This window comes from Spermophilus citellus, assembly GCF_964194105.1.
Source record: "Spermophilus citellus genome assembly, chromosome: 1".
Classification (NCBI taxonomy): Eukaryota; Metazoa; Chordata; class Mammalia; order Rodentia; family Sciuridae; genus Spermophilus; species Spermophilus citellus.
The window spans coordinates 116,516,886-116,540,141 of NC_138182.1; the positions used below are offsets into that span (position 1 = coordinate 116,516,886).

The 23,256-nt window shown below is 44.0% G+C and overlaps 1 protein-coding gene across 1 annotated transcript; it reads right to left on the reverse strand.

Moving 5' to 3' along the window:
• Positions 1-8,193: 8,193 nt before the first annotated feature.
• On the reverse strand, positions 8,194-9,138 carry LOC308655704 (olfactory receptor 2W3-like; the record flags this gene model as incomplete). Its single annotated transcript, XM_081305861.1, has 1 exon — positions 8,194-9,138. The coding sequence occupies one exon, from the start codon at positions 9,136-9,138 to the stop codon at positions 8,194-8,196; it is 945 nt and encodes a 314-aa protein (XP_081161987.1).
• Positions 9,139-23,256: the final 14,118 nt, after the last annotated feature.

Below are 23,256 nucleotides of genomic sequence, written 5' to 3' on the forward strand. Positions count from 1 at the left end.
AAGAAGGTGATTGTCCGAAAAATTGAATGCTTTGTTGAATCCCTTTAAGTGCTAATGCTGCAACAGCATCAGGATAATATTCTAAGGATTTTCCTGGGGATACATGTGGGTGTATCCATAGCAAAGGTCCCTCTTGCCATAGTACTCCAGTAGGTTGCCGCATAGTGGCAAGCACACATAGCTGGAAAGGTTTATCACTCTGGAGCCTGCATAAAGTTGCATGTTGTATAGCTTCTTCTACTGACATAAGGGCCGCTCTAGCTTCTTTGGTGAGGCTACGAGGGGAGGTAAGATCTGGATCACCCCTAAGGGTAGCGTACAAAGGCTGTAGCATAACATTAGAAATATGTAAATATCCTCGTATCCAATTAATATCTCCCAGCAGTTTCTGAAAATCATTTAGAGTTTGGAGATCCTGAGTTCGTATGGTGATTTTTTGTGGTCGTAATTTGTCACACCCAATTGTTGCTCCCAAATATTTAATAGAGTCCCCTGTTTGAACCTTTTCAGGTGCGATATGCAGTCCAAATTGAGCTAACAACTTCACTAGGTCTTCATAGGCCTCATGAACTGTCTGCTCTGATTTAGCAGCCAATAATACATCATCCATATAATGAATGATCTTGATGGAGGAATACTTGTGCCTGAGAGGTGCGAGTGTCTTCCCCACATACATCTGACACATCGTGGGACTATTAGCCATTCCCTGCGGCAACACTACCCACTCGTACCTTTGATCTGGCTCCTCGTGGTTACACGAGGGAAGGGTGAAGGCAAAACGCTGCGAGTCTTTAGGATGCAAAGGAATAGAAAAGAAACAGTCTTTAATGTCAATAACAATAATGTGCCAGCCTTGAGGAACAGAGGAGAGCAGAGGCAGCCCTCTTTGAATGGGCCCCATAAGTTGCATTTGAGCATTAACTGCTCGTAGATCATGCAGCAGGCGCCACTTCCCTGATTTTTTCTTAATGACAAATATGGGAGTATTCCATGGAGAAGTAGAGGGTTGGATATGACCCAAGTCAAGTTGCTCTTTAACTAGAGCATGGGCTGCTGCCAATTTAACCGAGGGAAGAGGCCACTGAGGCACCCAAACAGGCTCCTCGGTAAGCCATGTTATGGATATTTGAGCCTCAGCGGCCCCTAGGAAAAACCCAGACCAAATCTGTCAAGCTTTTGATGACCTTGTACAGGATGCTTACGTCCCTGTAAATGTTTTCCTAGTCCTAGACCTGGCCTATACCCCATATTTTGCATAATCTGTTGAGACACTGGGGAATAGTCATTACTAAGAGTGAACCCCATGTCTTTCATCAGATCACGGCCCCATAAAGAGATAGGTAAATCAAGCACATAAGGCTGAAAAGTACCATTATGTCCTTCCGGGTCTTTCCAGAATAGATGCCTGCAGCTTATCTGAGGAGCTTGGGCATATCCAAGTCCTCTCAGAGACTGATCAGAAGTCTGCACTGGCCATCCCTTAGACCAGTCCTTAAGTGCAATAATGCTACGGTCTGCCCCTGTATCAAGCAAGCCCACAATAGATTTACCCTCTATACTTAATTCCAAGGTAGGGCGATTGCTCATATCTAGTGACAAATAAGCACAATTCCCTCCGGTGGTACCAATCTCATTCCCTGTCCGTGACCTTAAGTCTGCAGGGAAATGATCATGTAAACTAGGCAAAATTAGTAATTGAGCAATCCGATCCCCTGGGGAGATGGACACAATGCCCCTTGGAGCTTCCACCATAACCTTTACTATCCCAACAGTATCAGGACTTATGACTCCGGGGAAAACATGAAGACCTTGTAAAATAGAGGATGCACGTCCAATTAGCAAACCTACAGTGCCAGGTGGTAGAGGCCCTTTGAACTCAGTTTCCACCAATTGAACTCCCATCTTAGGTGTTAACACGAGTCTGGAGGTGGAACAGAGGTCCAATCCCGCGGCACCTGTAGTGGCTCTCCGCGTTTCATGGGATGGCGTAGAGATGGCCATGTCTCGGGTTCGGGTGTGACATTCTCCACTGCCCCATATATTTGCGGGCCCTGGGGTCGGGGGCCCCGTCGGCCGTTTTTTGGCCCAGCTGAAATAGGCTGTCCATGGATGTCCCTCACTGATCTACACTCTCTTGCCCAATGCCTCCCCCTTTTGCATTTTGGACACAATCCCGGTGGACGAAGGCCATTGGAAGGGCCACCGTGAGGAGGTCCAGTAAAATTGTCTTTGTTGGAAGTGTCTTTTTTGGGACATTCACGTCTAAAATGACCGGGTTGACCACAATGGAAGCATGTTCCGGCGGCAGGACCGCCCCCTTTTGTAACCCGAAGGACAGCAGCTGCAAGACCTGCATTAGTTAAAGGTCCTCCAATCTCTCTACACACCTTCATCCATGCTTCTATGCCTTTGTTCTTATAAGGAGCGATTGCTGCTTTACATTCCTTGGTGCATTGCTCAAAGACCAATTGCTTGACAAGGGGCATGGCTCTATCAGGATCCCCAAAAATCTTTCCAGCAGCATCCACCATCCTTGCTACAAAGTCTGAAAAGGGTTCTGTAGGGCCTTGTATAATCTTAGTCAAATTACCGGATACCTCTCCTCTGTTTGGAAGTGACTTCCATGCCCGAATGCAAATGTTATTAATTTGATCATATACCTCAAGAGGGAATCCTGTCTGTTGATTAGCAAATCTACCTTGCCCCAAAAGCATGTCCTTATCCCAATGAGGATGTCCTGCCACATGGTTTTGGGTGGCTTGCTCTATAGCGCCCTCTAGCACAAATGATCTCCAGTCCAAATATTTACCTGGAGAAACACAAGCCCGAACAAGGCTAGCCCAATCAGAGGGAGTCATACAGTATCTAGACAGACTCTCCACCTGAGTTAGTGTGAAGGCGGCATCCACCCCATAAGTGCGCACAGACTCCGCCAGGGTCTTTACAATTTTGAAATCTAAAGGCTCCTGAAATCTTCCCCTATTTTCATCCTGAAAAACTGGATAAGCAAGACCCATTTCAGCGTTAACAGCCTTCCATGTTTGAGCATGGAAAGCTCTCCCCGAAACACCCCCACCATACGGTGGTGGATCCGGAGGATCACATTTCTTGAGCCCCTGTCTATCTTTGTTTCCTTCTCCTACAGCTAAACTCCCTAGCTGGCGAGACAGCCTCCCAAGCTCCTCCTCCTCATCCTCCTCTTCCTCTGACCCACTTTCACATGGGGGTGTGCGCAGCGCACTGAGATCTGGATACAAGCGTTTCTTCCCCTGCTTCTCGCTCCGCACACTTCCATCCTCCCGAGATACCTCACCTTTTGCCGGAGACAATCGTCTCCTCCCCTGTTTCACGCTCCGCACGCTCCCGTCCCCCTGAGATACCTCACTTCCTGCCGTCTCTGATCTCTCCTCATGTAATTGTTCTAGAACTTCCTGTCCTTTAGTAAGTGCGTCATGACATCTGTCATCTGTGAGACAACTACGGACTATTTTCCAAAGGGGTATCACCCCACCCTCTAATATGCCCTGCTCAGAAGCAAAATCGATATCTTTGCCTAATTTATCCCAACTAGGTATAGTAAGACTGCCCGAATATGCAAACCACGGTGCAGCAATATCCACCTTCTGTAAAAATCTCTGTAAAGTGCTATGTTTCACTTTCAGGCCCTTGGAGCGTAACAGGCCGTCTAGGGCCAGAAGAAGTGGACTTGAAGATGTGACACCCATGACACAACAACAAAACAGACACAGAAAACAAAAATGAAAGCACACAGAAAACAACAATGAAAGTACACAGTGCAGCTGCAATAAAATATGAGGCTCTCTCTTTCTTTGTAGAGGAGCTGATTCCGCTTTGGTTGCGGGTCCCGCTCACCGGGACGATGGGGTCCCGCTCTCCCGGACGATGGGGTCCCGCTCTCCGGGACGATGGGGTCCCACTCACCGGGACGATCTGGTGCACCACCCCTGACGACTGAGAGTCCTGGTTATCCCGGGTTTCGGCACCACTTGTCGCGACCCCCTTGCCCGCAAGGAAGACGCAACACCAGGAATCTTCTTTCAGCCGTTTATTCGGATCCTCGAACTTTCTTCTACTACCCCCGGAAGCCCCTCCCAGCCTTAATAAAGTATCCCAAGGCCCAATGCAAAGCTGCCACGTGGAGCTTTCTCATAGGGTGTTAAAGAACCATGCGCCAACTCTCCCAAATAAGGAGTTGTTTGTCACAGACCACAACGAGGCCAGCGCCATCTTGTAATGGCGACCACAGTCCACCGAAGCGGCTCACCACAGTGAGCCAGGATTTATCAGTTGCCACTAAGGTTTCAGAGAGGGTTGTTATATGGGCAGGGAAAGCCAGGCATGGGAGAGTTCAAGTCATGGGCAGGAATTCCAAACAAGTTTAGAAATTGCAGTAATTTATAGTAAAACAAAAATTAACTTTTCATGACTTTGTGACAAGATGGCTTCCAATCTTAAGGTGGAATTAGGCTGGGTTCATCACCTGCTTCTCTCTGTTGTGTTGCTCCATGCTAACTAGCACACACTGGAGCAGAGATGACCAAGAGAATTATGATGTGATTTCACATATGTAATTAATTTCTAGTAAGATGTTTATTAGTAAAATTAATTTAATATAGTGATCATTATAAAGAAATATAAAAATAATTAATGAGTTTAATGGAATACATTAAAATCCATGTTAATATGAATGATATAGATATTAACCACAATTTATGTCATTATAAGTTATCATATATATGATATGTTCTTATATATTAGTTAATGTTCTAATGTTCATACTGATGTTGATATGTTATCACATCTACATGCTTCACATAAAATTATTATTGTCTGTAGACTTTGTTTGGCTTCTATTTTGTCGATTCTGTGTGTAATTCATACGAGCCCCCAAGTCCCAGCAACATGGACTATAAACTCTTCTAGTGACCCACAAACACAGGAGGCCACTGTCCATAAAATCACAGGGTTTCTGGGAGACTCAAAGTCTTCTCCTTCAGGGAAGGAGAGGGCAGGGCCTGGTGAGTCACACCTTCCACAGCCCAAAGTCACAACCCTGAGAATAAAACAGTTTTTCAAGTTCAGGCCCTTCCCTGCCTGGTGGCCTGGACCCTCACTTATCACAGAAGCTATCACAACCCAGTCACCCTGACAACCAAACACCAAGACCACCAAAGAAAGCTTGATGAAGGTGTCAAAGGGTGATAAAAACAATGAGGGGGCAGAAAATTGAGGCATATTCAGGGACATACTGTCCTCAGTGAGCACCTCTTCATCTCTTGGAGAAAGAGTAAAAGCGTCTTTGGCTGCTCAATTGGAACTTAGTCTTGTTTCTGCTTCCAAAATTCCAAGAAGGGAAAACAATCCAGTGTATAAGGTCAAAATTGGTGATGTTTGTTCTTTCAGGCACATACTTTGGAAGCAGAAAGTTTGGACATTCCCAGATACCTGGGGACAAGGAGCATGGAGTCCACTCAGAGCACCAGTGAGCTCCTTCCAAAAAGAGGAGAGTTCCCCAGGGGTCCAGGGAGCTCTTCCCCATTCCCAGGAACCTCTCCAAGGACTGGCTCAGCTCCAGCAGGATTCCTGGGTTTCATTCTGGGGAGAGTCTCACAGGGATCCCCAGTTGCCCATTCACCCTCAGCCTGGCCACATCCTTAATCCTTTGCACAGGGGACTTGCATATTCACACCTGGGTTCCCCTGAATCCCATCCAGGGAGCTCTGGTTTGCTTCTACTTAATCCCACCCTGGGGCTGGTGACTTGTGGGGTGGAAAGGAGGAAATGAGAGGTGGGGTGGGGACAGCACAGGCCAAGGAGGTCTGGGAGGCACAGGGCTGAGAAGGGCTGTGGTGGCAAAGGAGCCTGGATCACCTTCTCCCACCTCCTTTCTCTGGTCTGTGATGTTGTTCTGGCTCTTCCCTAAAGGTATCTGCCCTCACCACAAAGGTTACCTGCCCCTAGGTCCTCAAAATGCAACCTGAGTCCCAAGAGTGAGTGTCACCTAGGGCATGAGGGAAGTGCAGACCCTCAGCCCTCCCAGGACCCCTGAATCAGAGTGTGCCTCCCAGCTCAGGGGATGTGGGTGCACAGCAAGTGGAGTAGCCCTGGGGAGAGTCAAAGGCTGAAGGACTTTTTTACTTTGAAAATTTGCTGTGCAGTAGGAACCTCAGGGATTGGAGTCAGAGAGGCCCTGGGTAAATCCTGGTTCTCTTCTCCTGAACAAATCTCCTGATGCAACCTCCACATCTCAAACACCAAGTGGGAACAGTGAGAAGGATGCCAGTCACACTGGCCTCTCACAAGCACAGAGGTTAGATGAACTGGGAGCACCAGGTGGGAACCTGGAAAACACCAGGTGCTTCTCACAAACAAAATTGAAATACAACTGCAAAATCATCATGCTTCAAGATGTAAATGAGCCAAAATTCAACGTCATTGTGAAAATCTTCATGAATCCAGAGTTTTAATCCAGACATGAATCCAGACAATGACCAAGGACAATGAATCAGGGACAATAACCAAGTTTGGGGACGAAATATTACAGGTATGGGGCCTTCAGGGAAACTGAGGCACAGGAAAGACTCCCTACAAACCCTGACTCTGTGATCACATCAGAAAGGTTTCAGACATGTCAGTCAGAGTAACAGGCATGACTTTACTGAAGGGTTAGGAAAACGGGGAAGGGGACACTCTCAAGTGAGAGACTTGGTCCTCTCAGAGAGGAGAGGGACAGTGTACCATTCCTGCACTCCAGTTTTATTGGGGTCCCAGAGAAGTTTCCAGAAAGTCCAGCCCAGGTCTGCCTCTTGACTTTAGAATGAAAACAGGGTGACCTCAGACTTTCAGGTTCCCACTGTCATGGCAACCCTATGTTGCTGAGGGCCATTACCAAGTAGGAAATTTCCTTGCCAGCGTACCCCATGTTAATTTCGCTGTTGACATTGCATGTTAGGTGACCCTGCCCAAGGACGAAGGTGGATCCAGGATTAGGGTGTATCCTGCAGTTTGAGGAAGTATCCCAATCCTTGGGTTTAGGGCGTTCCCGGTTTAAGACAAGTTTAAGGGGTTCCCAGTTTAAGACCTTGGATTTTAGGGAAGTTCGATGTTGAGGATTATTGCTGCTGGAATTAGGGCGTTCCCGCTGCCTAAGCTCCTGTTGAACTCTCGTGAGATTCAGAGAGCATTTTGGGAAATAAGCCTCGTGGAGTAGGTGAATTGGGTGGCAGGAGAACGGGGATTGCGAGAGAACGTGTGTGGAGGCCGGTGTGAGTTCGGGAATAAAGAATTGCTGTTTGAATCTACAAAGCTGTGTGGTGGCTCGTGATTCTGTGCCCAGCCAAGACTGCGGCACTATGTCACCTTGGCCCATGCTGACCAGTTCTAATTGCAGTCGTCACTACACATTCTTACAGGTTTATGGTTAGGAGAAATTTTCCTTATCTTTCAGAATCTGGTATGCAAAAAGGGTCACAAAAGTCACTCCCTTCAAAGTGTCTTGGGTTCCTCTCATTAATGCTAATTCCTACCTGCATTTCCATGCAGATAACAGGAAGCTTGCTGAGCAATCCACACATCCTGTCCACTTAGGCCTGGCAGGGCTGCAGGGAAATTGCTTTTCGGTAAAGAACGCTTGTGCAGTGAGCAGAGTGACCCCATTTTATACTTATTCTCTTAAACTTGTGTTCCAGCCATACTCATCTTTCTGTCCCTAAATAAAGGACAGAAAAAGACAACATGATCCTACGTAAGCCTGTGGTGCAATATTGGAGAGAAAATACCAAACCACACTGAACTCAGCCTTTGATGCCATCCACGGAGAGACAGTGGTTCACACCAAGAGCCCAGAGAGAGCTGGGGGATTATAGATAAAATGCTGAGAGCACAATGTGAACTAACAACAAGCTACAGAAGCAGGACTCAGAGAGGGGCTCCTTCCAGTGAGGCCCTGGTTCGAGCTGGTGGGTGAGGTCTGGACATGTGAGTGTGGGTGATAGACCCTGTGCTGTTCTCTCATAAAACACACAACACTGTCCATAAACAGGTTTCCAGAAGGCCAGCCCTGCTAGGATGCTGAGAGCTGCAGGCTGAGACCAGTTCTGCTCCACAGCTCAGAGGCCAGCAGTGGACCCACTGCAGCTGATCCTGAGGCTGGATGCTGGGCAGTTCAGGGCCTCACTCCTTGCCCCCCTTTCTGTTCCCCAGCAGCAGCCTTCTCAGTGCCCCCTTCACCTCCTTGTTTCTGAGGGTGTAGATCAGGGGGTTCAGGAGGGGGGTGATGATGTTGTAGAAGAGGGTGAGGAACTTGCCCTGGTCCTGGGAGGACCTGCTTCCTGGCTGCATGTACATGTAGATGATGTTCCCATAGAACAGGGAGACCACAGTGAGGTGGGAGCCACAGGTGTTGAAGATTCTGTGTCTTCCTGAGGACGACTGGATTCTGAACACAGCCTTGACGATGTGGCCGTAGGAGACCAAGATGAAGACCAGGGGAGACAGCACGATGCCCACGGCCAGGACAAAGACAGTGCCTTCTATGGCCACTGTGTTGACGCAGGCCATGCGGATCAGGGCTGGCATCTCACACAGGAAGTGGTCCACCTTGTTGTGCCCGCAGCGGGGTAATCGTAGGGTCACTGGAGTCATGACCAAGGAGTTGGCCATCCCACAGCCCCAGGCCACTGACACCAAGCCCAGGCAGAGCCTGGAACTCATGATCACCGTGTAGTGCAGGGGCTTGCAGACGGCCACAAACCTGTCATAGGCCATGACGGCCAGCAGCAGACACTCCACTCCACCCAGGCCCAGGAACAGGAAGAGCTGGACCACGCAGCCCACATAGCTGATGGTCTTGTCATGGCCATTCAGGTTGTAGAGCAGCTGGGGGATGGAGCTGGTGGTGAAGCTGAGGTCCAGGAAGGACAGGTGGGTGAGGAAGAAGTACATGGGCGTGTGGAGCCGGGGGTCAAGCCGAGACACCAGGATGATGGTGCTGTTGCCCACCAGGGTCAGCAGGTAGGCTACCAGGATGACCACAAAGAGGACCCTCTCCAGGTGGGGGTGGTCAGAGAAACCCAGGAGGATGAAGGGGCTCTGGGTGCTGCCGTTGGTCCCATCCATCTCTACTGCACCTGAGGAGAGGTGTCAACACCAGTAGTGGCACCTGCTGATGCTGGAGTATGGACTCCTCGCCAGGCTTAGAGGAGCACAGAGCAGGTTTTTTTTACTCACCTAAGCCCTAAACATTGGTGTGGAGGCTGTGCTATGATTATTATCTCCAAAGTATAGAAAAGGAAACTGAGGCAACGGTGTGTTAAGTAAATGTCACATGTGGAGAGGCAGAGCTGGTCTGCCCCAGGGAACGTGCCTGACATCTTCATCCGTATCCACCCCTGTGCTCTGTCATTCCAGAGAGGAAAGGCACACACCTGCCCAGCTCCAACCCCTGCTTCTTCCAGAGTCACAAGTTCCTGAGCTCAGAGACACAAAAGAACACCCCAAAGAACCCCCTGATAGGATTTAGGAAATAGCAAATGCAGCTCATCCTTGAACATCACGGGTTTGAACTACATGTGTAAACTTCTACAAAAATCTTTTTTTTTAGTAAATGCATTGGAAAGATGTTTGAAGATTTGCAAGCATTTGATAAAACTTGAAGAAAAAGCATGTGACCATAAATACCCACCAAATTTAAGAAACATTTAGAATGTCACGAATGCATGAAATACATGCTGATAATGCTACCTTTTTATCATTTACTAACATAAAATATACATAAATATTATATAAAATTAAAATGTATCAATATTTTCACAAACAGAGACTATATAACCTGCCACTTGCAAAGGAGAGAAATCGAAACCAAAGCAAACTGTATCAGGCATCATCAATAACGGAGAGGAACTCAGGGAGCCTGACTCTGTGCAATGACCTCAGGCAATCCTGGTGTGGGAAAAAAATATGTCCTTCTTCTCCCTTAATAAATGGGTACAGAATTCAAAGCCCTGGAACATGTATGGTGGTTACGTGGTTAGGTTTCTGACTCCCACCAGGGAAAACAGACCCCTAGGAAAACCAGCAGTCCTGACTCCTGTGACCCTCTCCCCACAGGGCAGAGGAACTCACCTATAGACTCCCAGAGAAAGGGCACGCTGCACATGGAACCTTACCTCAAGGAGGTAATGACGTGCTGAGAGGAGCTTCCTGGGTCCTCAATCCTAGGGAGCCCATCACCCTCTTCACCCAGTGCATATATTGCTTCCTTTTTAGGTGAAATTCTAAACCATAGCTCCCATGAAAGGAAACCAATACTGGCACAGATTCTATGGTCCCACATTCACCATCATCCTAGGTCAGACACAGTACCTCCAACCCAGAAGTGAACAGTAGTCACCGTTCTGCCCCATTAGGTCGTGGTTTAGACTCTCAGTCTGAGTGGAACAACTTAAAATGGCACTCACTTAAAGCCTGTGACCAGCACCCCAGAGCTTGGACAGGGAGGAAGACGTAATTTTAAACCTTTAGCAGGCCATAGTAGAGTTGGACAAGCTGAGCACTGAAGACCTCACAAACTGACAGCCTCTCATTTCTCCTACAGCTTTACCCAATAAGTGATTGGCTTTGTAGTGACGGGTCTGAAGAGAGCCTCAGCTGATGCTCCTACTATCACACACATTGTGCATACTGACCTCCCAAGCTCCAAATACTGCTTTTCCTGGAAATCCCTTTCCTATTGATTTAGGCCCTTAGGTAGTTGGTTGCAGTCAGGATGCTGGTACAGTGGACAGAGCCAGCACTCACTGTGTTGTCTTCTGCCCCCCTGATGTCACCAGTCGATTGAAATTAGCTGGAACAGTGGTACAGTGCACAATTCCTAGACCTGCCAGGGAGCAGAAAAACACACAAAATAATTTATTTTAGCAAAACTGGGTAAAAATCCCATGGTGTTGGCTGTTTTGAGAATGTTGACCTATACTACAACATTGCCTTTTTCCAAGAGCATTACTGAATGCAATAAAACATAAAGTGCACTTGTGAATTTTGAGGTCAAATTCAGAGGAAAAAGGCATGCTTGACACACAGATAGAGAATGCAGTGGCCCTCAGGGCATGCCCCCTCAGGTGGAGGCCACACTGTCTAACAAGCCCTGATCTGTCACACTGTGGAGCCTGTCCCCACTGAGCAAAATTAACTCTATGCGGCACCAGATAAATGTAAGGTTCTTGCCTTGATGTCCTTTCTGCAGATGTCACTAGGCACCTGGGTAATGGGCACAGCTCATTAGAGTCCGGATCCAGGCAAAGAGGTAAGCACACAGACAAAAAAGTATACACTAGGTAAGCACTCACATCACACACCTACCTGGAAAGAGCAGATGAGGTGTGCTCATGTCCTCTTCTCAGCTTGACATTGGGTTCACTTGGCTGGACAGACACTGCCTAGCAGCTCAGTGGCTGTTTGAGGGCATATGCCTCCCTGCCTGCACCAAGCCACAACTTTGGTCAAGAAGATGAGGTCTGGAAAGATCTCTTCTTCCAGACAAGCGGCATACCGGTTGTCTTTCACTTTATAAAATGCTCAATTTAAAAATCACTGCAATAGATTTATATAAGTGCTTTCAAAAACTCTTACAGAAATTTTTTGTAGAAATGGAATATTTAAGATATTGGGGATTGGTTTGCAGAAATGCACAAGGATTTCCTGCCACCTCTGGTTAGAAAGTCCCAGATTCTTTGAAAAGCTTTTAATTAAAATTATACAATTTGTCAATCATGCATGTTAAAAAGATAGGAAAGGAGAAACACATCTCTAAGCCATCAAGCTATTTCTTAGGAATTCCTGAGACAGACAACCTAAAAAAATCTCTGAGTTGAACACTTTTTAGTAGCATTTTTCACACTGTGACTATAAGATCATTGCTTTTGGGCTCCAGACAGTAACCTCTTAGTCGCTTAGCCTTAAAACAATCAGTGCAAAATGGAATTCAAACAAAAGAGTGTGATTTTTCTGAGCTATTTAAAGACTCTGGTGCCTCAGTTTCAATGGGCTGGCTTCCTGGTGAAGGCTGAGCCTCACTAGGCTCCTTCTCCTGCACTCCTGGGAAAACATGGTCTCTCTAGTCCACAATGAAACACCCAGTGCACACAAAAAGTGACACTTCACTAGCACCACTGTCTGCACTTCAAAAAATATGGTCAAATTCAATTTAATTCAAAATGAATGAGTAAAATGTACTTGTTCTAAGGAAAAGTGGAATTTTTTAACTGACAACTTAAAAAAATTCTTACTCTATTGTACACTTAAGATTTGCACATAAATTGACTCAATGTTTAACTGATGATGTATAATCTTTGCAAACCACACAATTATGATATAGCAAGGAGATACATAACCCAGGGTATGGTCTGTGTCACATGCTACAACATTTATACCCCAAAAGAATCTTTAAAAAGATTGCAGTGACCATTCACAGTTGGAAACTCTGAGGTCTAAAGGGCACAGGTGCAAGGCAAGGTGGTTGCTGCTGTCCAAGTTCATGGGACAGCCCTAGGACACTTCACTCTGCTCAAAAAACCTTACTGGGTGCAGAAGGTTTATCCCATCCAGGAATTATAATGTGAGGTTAAATGTCCACAGTCAGGCTCCAATCTCATTCCATGAGAGGTTGGAAGACAGCACTCTGCTCAAGAGTGACAACCAGAATGTGCAGGGATCCCAGGGGCAGGCTGGGGTGGGCTGCAGCGAGAGGGGCTTATGCTCCTGTGCAGATCAGGCCTGCGTGCTCCCCAGGTGACTGTGTGCCTCTTTTGTCACTTCCCCCGCACTACCAGAGGTTCTGGAGCTTCAAATGTCACCTCTCAGTGTTCTGTACAGCATTTTTAGTAGTGTCAGCAGAAAGAAAACTCTGTTCTCAGACAGTACCCAGTGTAAGTGTAAGTTTCACAGGTAAATCACAAATGGGACATTTTTGATAAGGTTGAAGAACAAACTTACATTTTGAGAAGCTGAGGCATATTTGGGGTGTGGTACTGTCCTTAAGAAAAGGAAAAATAAAGATATGGCTTGGGATGCTTGGAAATGCAGGCGCCCTGGTTTGAGTTCTGGGTCCCCACCTTCCTCTGGCTTTCTGTGCCACCCATTTTAGCTGTGTTGAGCATTTCTTCTCCTGCTTCCCCACTGACACTGTGTGGGAAAAAGATTTCAAGGTAACAACGTAGACACAGAAGCACCCTAGTTAGGAGGGTTATGAGAACGTTACCTTGAAATGCTGCTTGTGATAGGAGAGCTGCTCTCCACCTGTGGATCTTGGAGGGAGCTGGGTGTGAGTGCCAGAGCTGGACAATGGCCCTCCCCTGGGTGGGAGTCCTCTGTCCCTGCTGCCCTCACTACACATTTCTTCCTTTCCCCTGTGTCTGGTGACAGCACCTACCCCTCAGCTGGTAGGCACAGAGGCAGATGACTCACAGCCTAGCAGGAAAGGGGCCCCAAGGCATGATCAGGGCTGGAGGCTGCCCTCTGCATTCATCCCAGATGGCCTCAAGCCCTTCGCACTTATCCCTTATCCCAGCTTGACCCAGTTCCTCTGAAGATTCAAAACCCAACTTCAGACATAGCCACTCCCCGCCCAGCATTCCCACCTGGTCAGTGTCACAGTGAGACTCCTCCCAGTTGGAAGCAGCATCTGGCCATGGCTCATTGTCCCTCACCTGGCACCCACCCATTTCCCTCCCTGGGCAGCCTTTGGGTCCACACATAGGGTCCCAAGCCCTCATAGAGGCCTAGAAGAGAGCCCAAGACTGTCTTCCATATTTTATCTTTCAAATTCTGTTACTTTTGATCAAGTTTAATAAAGAATTTACACCAAGTTAGGAGAATGGATTCTGATTATCAGGGTCACAGAGCTTCCTGTCAGGCCTCCTGAGATGTCACAGGCACCTCTGTTCCTTTATCAAGGATAATTTAAGGAGTAGTATTGCTTCAAAGTGAAATTCAAAAACAAACAACAGAGCCTGAGCATGATGTAAGACCAAGTGAGATTTCAACCTGGTGTTCCAGAGTCTGGTCTCCCTCCACCTTGGCCTTGCAAGTCAGCTCTCTCATTCTCGCTTTCACTCATTCACAACACCCACTGATGTTGATTAAGCTCCAGGAACCAAGTGAAGCCCCTAAATACGGAGATGTGCTTGCTATTCCTCCCTCCAAAGACCACAGAGGAAGGACAGGCACAGGGTGTAGCCCCATTCCACAGAGTGAATTTGCAGTACTGTGGGGTAGATGGTGCCCATGCTGAAGGACCCCCACCTGCCAAGGCCGGCCGGTGGAAAACGAGAGTGGGGATGAGGATGAGGGGTCAGGGGAGCAGTGTGGAAGGGGACAAAGCTGAGCGGAGACTCCTTGAATAACTGGAATTTGGACTGTACTTTGGAATGACTGGGTGGGACATGAGGATATCCTGGGTGAACTTCAGTTTTGGCCAACATCAACCTTATACTTACATAGTCCACCCATCTTTAGCAAGAAACTGAGTTTCTACAAAGGGATAAAATCAAAGTTACCAGAGTTGTGCTGTTAATTTATCTGTAGTTCTAATCCCCTAGCTTCTAGTCTAGCTCTCCTTGATAAGAGAGTAAAAATGGCACTAACACTTTTCCTCTCTCTATAAACTTGCACACATACATAAATTAGATCATGTTCAGCACCAAATATTATGTTCTCCTCAGGTTTCTTTACCTCCAGAAAGAGAAAGAATTTGTAAGGACAGTTATTGAAACTGTCAGATTCTCCAATAGCTTTGAACTCGGGATTTAAACTATTCTCTTATTAGATTTCTCCCCACATTTTATTTAGTACAAACAGAGAACTTACATAATCCACAAATATTAGATGATCATGTAAAATGTTGCCACAATGGTGTCATTTTTTAATATTTTTAATGTATTATAGATATACAGAATAGTGAGGGGCAGGATGAAATTTTCATACATGTACAAAATATAATTTGCTCCATTTCAGTCCCAGTACATCTTCTTTTCCTCCCCTCCTGCCTGTCCTCTTCCTCTTCCTCTAGTCTACTGGTCTTCCTTTCATTTATTGATTGGTTGACTGGTTGATTGTGCTTCATACATACACATAAAGGCATTATTCATGGAGATGTGTTCGTACATCCACCTCCCACAATTTAGTCAGTTTTATTTCCTAGTTCCTCCCTTTCTCATTCCTCTTCCCTAAACTTCATCCCCTTTGTCTCCCACTGATCTCTTCTCTCTTTTCAAGGAATCATTTCTGTATTTTTATTACTTTGCTCTGACTTCAACATATGAGAGAAAACACTCACCCTCAAGTGTCAGAGTCTGGTTTATTTCATTTCACATGGTAGTTTCCAGGTATATGCATTTACCAAGTAAAATAATTTTATTTTTCTTTATACTGAACAAAGCCACATTTTCTCTGTGAATTTGTTTGTTCATGGGCCCCTATATAGGTTCCCAAGCTAGACTTTTGTGAATTGTGCTGCCTTGCACATTGATAGGCATGTATCACTGCATGGTCATTTTAGTTCTTTTGCATAAATACCAAGAAGTGGGTAATAAGATGGTTTCATTCCTATACTTTTGAGGAATCTCCATGCTTTTTCCCAAAGTGGTTGTACTAATTTATAGTCCCTCCAAAAATGTATGAGTTCACTTTTTCCCCCACATTCTCACCAAAAATTATTATTGTTCATATTTTGGGTGATTGTTATATAGTCTTGATCTGCATTTCCCTGATTACTATGGATTTCTTCTGGTAGAGTTTCTTGTGTCTTCTAAGTGTAAGAAGATGTCCTCAGCAAACAGAGATACATTCCCTTCTTCCTTACTTATTATATCTCTTTAATGACCTTCTCTTGCCTCAGCTAGAGTTTTAAAAACTATATTGAATAAGAGTGATAGTGGACATCCTTGTCCCATTCTTCATTTTAGAGGAGATGTGTTTGTTTTTTCTCCATTCTAGATGATAATGACTTTGAATATGTCATATATAGCTCTTAAAATTACAGTCAGTTTCTTCTATCCCTAGTTTCTCCAGTATTTTAACATTTATGGGTAGACATTTTGTCAAAGGCTTTGCCTATATCTATTTAGATGATCATGTGCTTGTTGTCATTAATTCAGTTGATGTGATGAATTAAATATATTGACTGTGTATATTGAACCAAACTTGCATTCTTGAGATGAAACCCACTTGATCGTGGTGCAGTATCTCCTAATGTGATTTTGAAGGCAGTCTGCTGATATTTTTAAGGATTTTAGTTTCTATGTTCACTGGGTACATTTATCTATACTTTTCTTGATGTATCTTTGTCTGGTTTAGATATCAAAATGACACAGAGTTTATAGAATGAATTTTTCGAGTCTTCCCACTTTTTATATTTAATGGAATAACTTGAGGAAGATTGGCATTGGGTTTTCTTTAAAGGTCTAGTAGAACATGACTGAGAATCAATCTGAACGAGGGCAGTTCTTCATTGGAATGTTTTTAATTGCTGTTTCTGTCTCATTGCTTGATATTGGTCTTTTCACATTTTCCATATCATTATGGTTCAATTTGGGTAGCTGACAGTGCTAAAAATTTATCAGAATATTTTTAGATTTTATGATTTATTGGAGTATAAATTTTCAAAAGAATTTCTAATTATCCTGTGTATTTCAGCAGTGCCTGTGGTAATATCTCCTTTTGTAGCTCAAATTTGGTTATTTGTGTCCTTTCTGTCTCTTTCAGTTAGTAAGTCTAAGGTTTATCCATCTTCTTTAGCTTTTAAAAGAACCAATTCTATTGCATTCATCCTTTGCATTTTTTTATTCTCAATTTTTTGAATTATGGTTATCATCTTAATTATTTCTTGCCTTCCACTGGTTTTGGAACTAGCTTGCTCTTTTTTCTCTGGGTATTTGATGTGTAACATGATTATTCATCTATGATCTTTCTATCTTCTTCTTCTTTTTTTTATGTAAGCATCCAATGCTCTAAACTTTCTTATTATGACACTCATGCTGTCCCAGAGAATTTAATATATTGCATATATGTTCTAATTTGTTTCTATTTTTTCTTCTATGATCCATTCATTATTTAAATATATTGTTAACCTCCATGTGTATATCAGTTCTATAATTTTTCTTGCTATTCATTGTAATTTCATTCCTATATGATATGATGATAAGAAATATATTATTTTTTACATTTTCTAATATTTCCATTGCAACTTACTCAAATGAACACTCCTAAGTATCCCCTTCATCATGTTGATCCTTAGATCTCTAACCTAGGAAATCAGAGGATTTTGGTGAACATTACCAAATATCTCCTACAGCGCTCCATCTTCTCCTGAGACTAATTCTGGGCAGCAGGCCAGAGCTGCAGAGCTGAGTGTGTTGGAGAATTTGTTCTCAGCTTGAATTGAGTCCATTTCTACATCAGCAAAGTCAGGTGTAATGGCTTAGGCTCCTGTGCCTGTGGGCTTAGACACTGGGGATCAAATAGGGGCAAAGGGAGGACATGTAAGGTTTGCTGGAGGAAGGTTGTGCACACCAAATGCAGCAGCTCAAACTTCCTTGCCCTTTGTAGAACCTGACGAAGTAAGTGTGGCATATCCTAGTTCGTTTGGGCTTTAACAAGGCAATAGCAAAGGAAGATGTGTGAGCAACCACACGGGGGAACACTCACAAGGTGAAGAGCTTTGGGATTTCAGCATAAAGATGATGGTAGAGGTGGGAGCAGTGAGCACTGAATGTGTTCTGAAGATTCCTTTCCAGGTGCCCTTGATGTCTTGTGGCAGGAGAATTTGGTGGGAACCAGGGCTACTGCTCAGTGGCAGGACCTAGCTCCTTAGCCTGGTTGACTATGTGGGAACATTGCTGTTTAAACATTTTGAGTTCAATCCACTGTCAGTGGGGATTCTTTTAATGATAAAGCTACTTCTCTTAAAATACAAAATCAAGCACTTCAGACAAGGTAAGTCAAGATGATATTATTGAACTCAGTTGATTTGGGTAAAATTTAAATTAGGGAAATAGTTTGGAGACGAGTTCACACACTTTTTGTTGCACAAAGAACAGAAAAGTGGTTTGTTATGGTGTTTCCTTAACCAACTGGAAAAGCTAAGGGTGAATTTAAAGGTAAAATGAGGCCATGTGAACCTGTTAAAATTATACAACGTGCTGCTCTGAAGGATTTGGAGCTTCGCTGGGACAACAAATTTCTCTGAGCCTGAGTCTTCTCAATGTTTAGCATACGGAAGGAAGAGAGAAGATGGACTCACATTCAGGACCTTCTATGTGCTGAACACACAGAGCTCACTTACTTCTGTCCCCTAAATTCTGTCCTCAGAATTCTCATAGGAAAATGCTGAGATTGAGTTCTTTGAGGCTCAGACAAGTTGCTGGTTGTCTTGGGCTGATTCTCTAACATTTCAAAACTGTGCAATATTCACAACATTTGCAAGGTAAACTCAGGGTCCAACACTTGCTATGTTTACATGTATCAGGCTCTGTCAAATTGGATTTTCATTTTTTTCTTTTTAAAAAATTCTATATATTTGAGCAATGGGCTTTGCAGGATGACCCACCTTGCATCCACAGGAGTAGTTCTCTCCAAAGTATAATACAGCAAAAAATGTTTTGTTTAAATGATATTGTTGTAAGAAATAAGATTCCATACTTAATTTAAAAAACAAAGTTGCTGGTAATCAATGAAAATAGTACCACCCAAAGGTTCCAGATCATAACAGCTCAATTACAAGGTGTACAGGATCCTGAAAGTAATGATTCAGGCCCATTCTCTGAACACATGAAAATTTTTAATGTTGCAAAATTAGTTATTGTAGTAGCTACCATCAAAACTATTTAATCTGTAAAGTATACATCACATAATCTAAATATAAACATAGCCTACCTCCAAAAATGGCCCAAGGAAGACATAAACAGCAGACTGAAATTAAACCTGGACTAAACAATGAAAGGAGGAAAGCACCCAGATGGCTCTGTGCCCTCCAAACCCTGGGTATGTGTTAAGGATTGATTTATGAAATGATCTAGTCACACCTTGTTAGTTTGGTTGCTGTTACTAATTTACTTCTGAAGCTAATATTTTGTTTAGTTGATCAGCAGATCTTCTGAGAGCCTCTGAGCTGGAGGCAGAGATGGAGGATTCAATGGGTCCCACCCTGTCCCTAAGCAGCACCCAGCTGTGCTGATGTGCCCAGGCCTCAGGGGTCCCTGGCATGCTTGACTTCCTTTGCTAAACCCAGGGTAGCCCCAGCTGTCCTCATTGCCCACTGCCCAGTCTCTGCCCTGGGCTCCTCCTCTCAGCTCTCTTCTCAACCAGAGCCCCCTGTGTGAGCTCCAGAAGGGGACCTGACCCCATGCCACACCCACTGTCCTCTCACCTGGTCCAGAGCACAGTCTGAGTCCTCCCCTCCCTACACACTTGCCCTGGGGCCTGGAGCTTCCAGAGCCCTTTTGTCCCTGCTGCTGTCCTGATGACCCAGGCAGGCTCCCCCAGGGCTGCTCCTGCTGCTCTGTCTATGCAGAGTGGTCCAGAGCCTGAGGGCTCCAGCAGCACCCCCTTGGAGTGGTGCTCAGTGCTGCTGCCCAATTGTCCCTCTGTCCTTCCTCCCTGCTCTATTCTTCTTGCACACACCTTGCAGCATGTATTTGGGCTGCTGCTCTATTTTCTGTGTCACCCACTGAATATGAACTCCAGAGTGTGGAATCTTGTGTATTTTAACCACTAAATCCTGTTGATGGCCAGCAGCACTGCCACAAACAGAAGCAGTGAGCACATTTTGATGGGATGGATGGATCTCAGGGCTGGGCACATTGTGTTTTCCTTCTCTGTGTGGTCAGAGCTCTGTTTCTAGACCTGCTGGAGGCACAGGAAGCCTGAGATCTCACTGCTCTGCAGGTAAAGTGATGCTGTGCTCCTGACTACCACTTTTTTACTCTCAGTGCTTGTCAACCTGACAGCTTTCAAAATGTGTCCCCTCTTATGTGAAAAGCTCTCCTTTGCAATTGTATTCCTGTTTACTACGGTATATCAAGGAATCATTGCTGTTTACTTACTGAGATGAATCATGGCAACACACTGTTGGTTACTTTTCTTTCCTGTCAGAAAATCATTAATCCAAATTAACATCCACAGTAGTCTGTGGCTGCATCCCCATGGAAAAGCTCAAATATAAAGTGAAAATCTCTCTAAGACTAGACACAGGGAGAAGTCAAACACATACTGGCGATATAAGAAATGTTACGATCTCATTTTATGAATATTTGTGAGAATAAAAACAATGAAAATGAAATTGCCAGATCTGACATGGCACAAGGAGAAGAAGAGAAGCTGTTAAGGGCTGAGAGGCAGATGCACATTCCTAAAGACCAGCCTAAGCAACAATATCACCTAGGAGAGGAACTCACTCATTTTCTTCTCATTTTGGTTTCTTTACTCTAAATGATTAATAACTAATTATGGTTTTACTTCCCCTACATAATTAAGTCTGAACAGGGCAAGTGCACACACATATAAGCTACAGTTAGGACACTGTCTCTGCCCACGTTCCTTCCTAGGTGAGCAGCTCAGCAGCAGAGCCAGATCCTGATTATAACTTGGGAAACTAAACTGCAGGACAGGAAGAAACATCCTCTTCATGGCCCATGTGCCTGACCTAGAATTAGGCCTGATCCTATGGAGGAGAGTAATCATTACACCAATTACTTTGAATGCTTTATTGCACACACAGTAAATCACTCACCAGTTACTAAATGTGCTATTGTGAAATGATTAGTAATATGATGCCAAATCTCTTCCAAGGCATAACTGTATTTGAGAATGTTATTCTTCACATCCATGAATTCTTCTTATTAGCTGGGAAATTTAAAAAAAAACTTAGTGTCTAAATCACATTAAAATAAATGAAGTAATGAGAAGAACCTTTCGTGTAAGTTATGGCTCACATCCAGGTTTCTTCTATATACAAAAAGTCTGTCCCTGTATGTGCTTCCATTATCCATACCCGTGTTGTATTTCTGTTACTGTTCTAGTTCTAGCTTGCTATTGTGAATATAGAATAAAAAATATTGCACATGATTTAATCGGTCAACTTCATCATATGTAATTTGCTTCCAAGAAAAAAAGGGAAAATGTATATAAAAACCTTAATATTTGATATTAGTTTGTAAGGTTTTCACAATGAAAACCACATTAGGGAAGAGACAGTATCCAAAGAACATGCTATACTAAGGTTGATCATACAGGACTCATGATACCTTCACAACTTAAGAAAGATGCTTTTGAATGATGACCCACTTCTAGGACCAGCTGAGCAGCTTCTGTGTAGGAGGTGAGCAGCACAGCTCTGGGAGAAGACCCTGGCTTACTCAGCTGCAGCAGTGCCAGTGGGGAGGGGAGAACAGGCACTAAAGGTGTGGAGGAGGAGAGGTCACTGAGGAGGCAGACTCAAGCACACAGGGCACTTCTGCGCCCCACAGGCCATGTCTGTGGTGAACCTGATGCTGAGTTGGAGAGCTGGGAAAGCAGGGTCCTGGGTTCCTCGGGGCTGAGCCTGGTGCATAGTCCTAGGAATGCTCCTGCCCAGCATTATCTAGGACAGACTTCCTCAGTTCTTTCATTTGTATTTGTTACATATGGGAGTAGAATTTTTATTTCAATTTGAGATGGTTACCAGAAAGAACTGGGAAAGCAATTTTTATTTCTGATATCAAAATCTATTGAACAGTATTTTTTCACATATTCGTTGGCCACAGTATTTCCGCTATTGAGAAGTGTCTGTTTAATTCATTTGCCCATTTATTAATTGAGCTACTTTTGCTACTGTTTTGTGAGTTCTTTATGTATTCTAGATAATAATGTTAGAAGAATACCTATCAAAGATTTTCTTCTATTCTCTCTTTCTTTCTTCACATTTCTTATTGTTTCCTTTTTTTGTGCAGTTTTAATTTGATGGCACACCATCTATGAACTCTGAGTCTTATCTCCTGAGCTTTGAGATCCTATTCAGAAAATTGTTGCCTCGGCCTGTACGCTGGAGTGTTGACCCCATGTTTTCTTCTAGTAAAGTTTCTGGCTTGATTCCTAGATCTTTGACACAATATGAGTTGAATTTTGTACAGAGTGAAAGATAAGGTTTTGCATCTCTTTTTTTTCCATATTGGATAACCAGTTTTTCCAGCACCATTTGTAGAAAAGACCATCTTTTCTCCATTATATGTTATTGGCACTGCATCAGAGATCAGATGAATATAGACGTGTGGGCTTTTCCCTATGTCTTCTAGTGCACCATTAGCAATTAGGAACATGTAAATTTAAACTACACTAAGATTTTACTTCACACCACTCAGAATGGCAGTCATCAAGAATACAAAAATAATAAATGATAGAGAGAATGTGGGAAAAAGGAACCACTTTTACAGTTTGGGGATTGTTAATTAGTACAACAAAACGGAAAACAGTATGGAGGTTTCTCAAAAGACTAAGCATTGAACAACCATATGACCCAGCTCTACCTCTCCTCGGTTTTTATACTGAAGAATTAAAGTCATCATACTGCAGTGATACATGCATACCCATGTTTATAGCAGCACAATTCAAAACAGCCAAACTATGGAACAAGCTATTTATCCAGCCATAAAGAAAAAAAAATAACTTTATTTAAAGAAAAATGGATAGAACTAGAGTTCATTATGTTATGGGAAAGAAGCCAAACTCTAAATATTGAGAGTCATGTTTTCCTTCATAAGTAGAATCTAGAGAGAGAAAAGGAAAAGAAACTTAGGGGAAGTGGAAATCTCATGAAAATCAGAGATCAGTAAGGAAAGGGACGGGGAAGTTGGAGGGAGGGAGAGATGGGGAACATTCTAGGGAGAGATTTCAGCCATATTGTATTTCAGCCTGTACAAACATGTAACAGCAAATGTCATCATTATGTCCAATTGTAATGCACCAATAAGAAATGGGGAAAAAGACAGACACATATTAGCAACTACTACACATTTGTTATCTGAAGCATAAATTTACTTATATTAAAAAATCTATTGAACAGAATCTGTGCTGTTGTATGGATGACAATGCATTCAAAACAAACACTAATAAACTTAATTTCTTTTATTCTCTTTTTCTATTTGATCATGTTTATTGCTTAGGTTTGTTTTTATTTTTCTTTTAAGAAAATTAAAGCAGTGCCTTTTC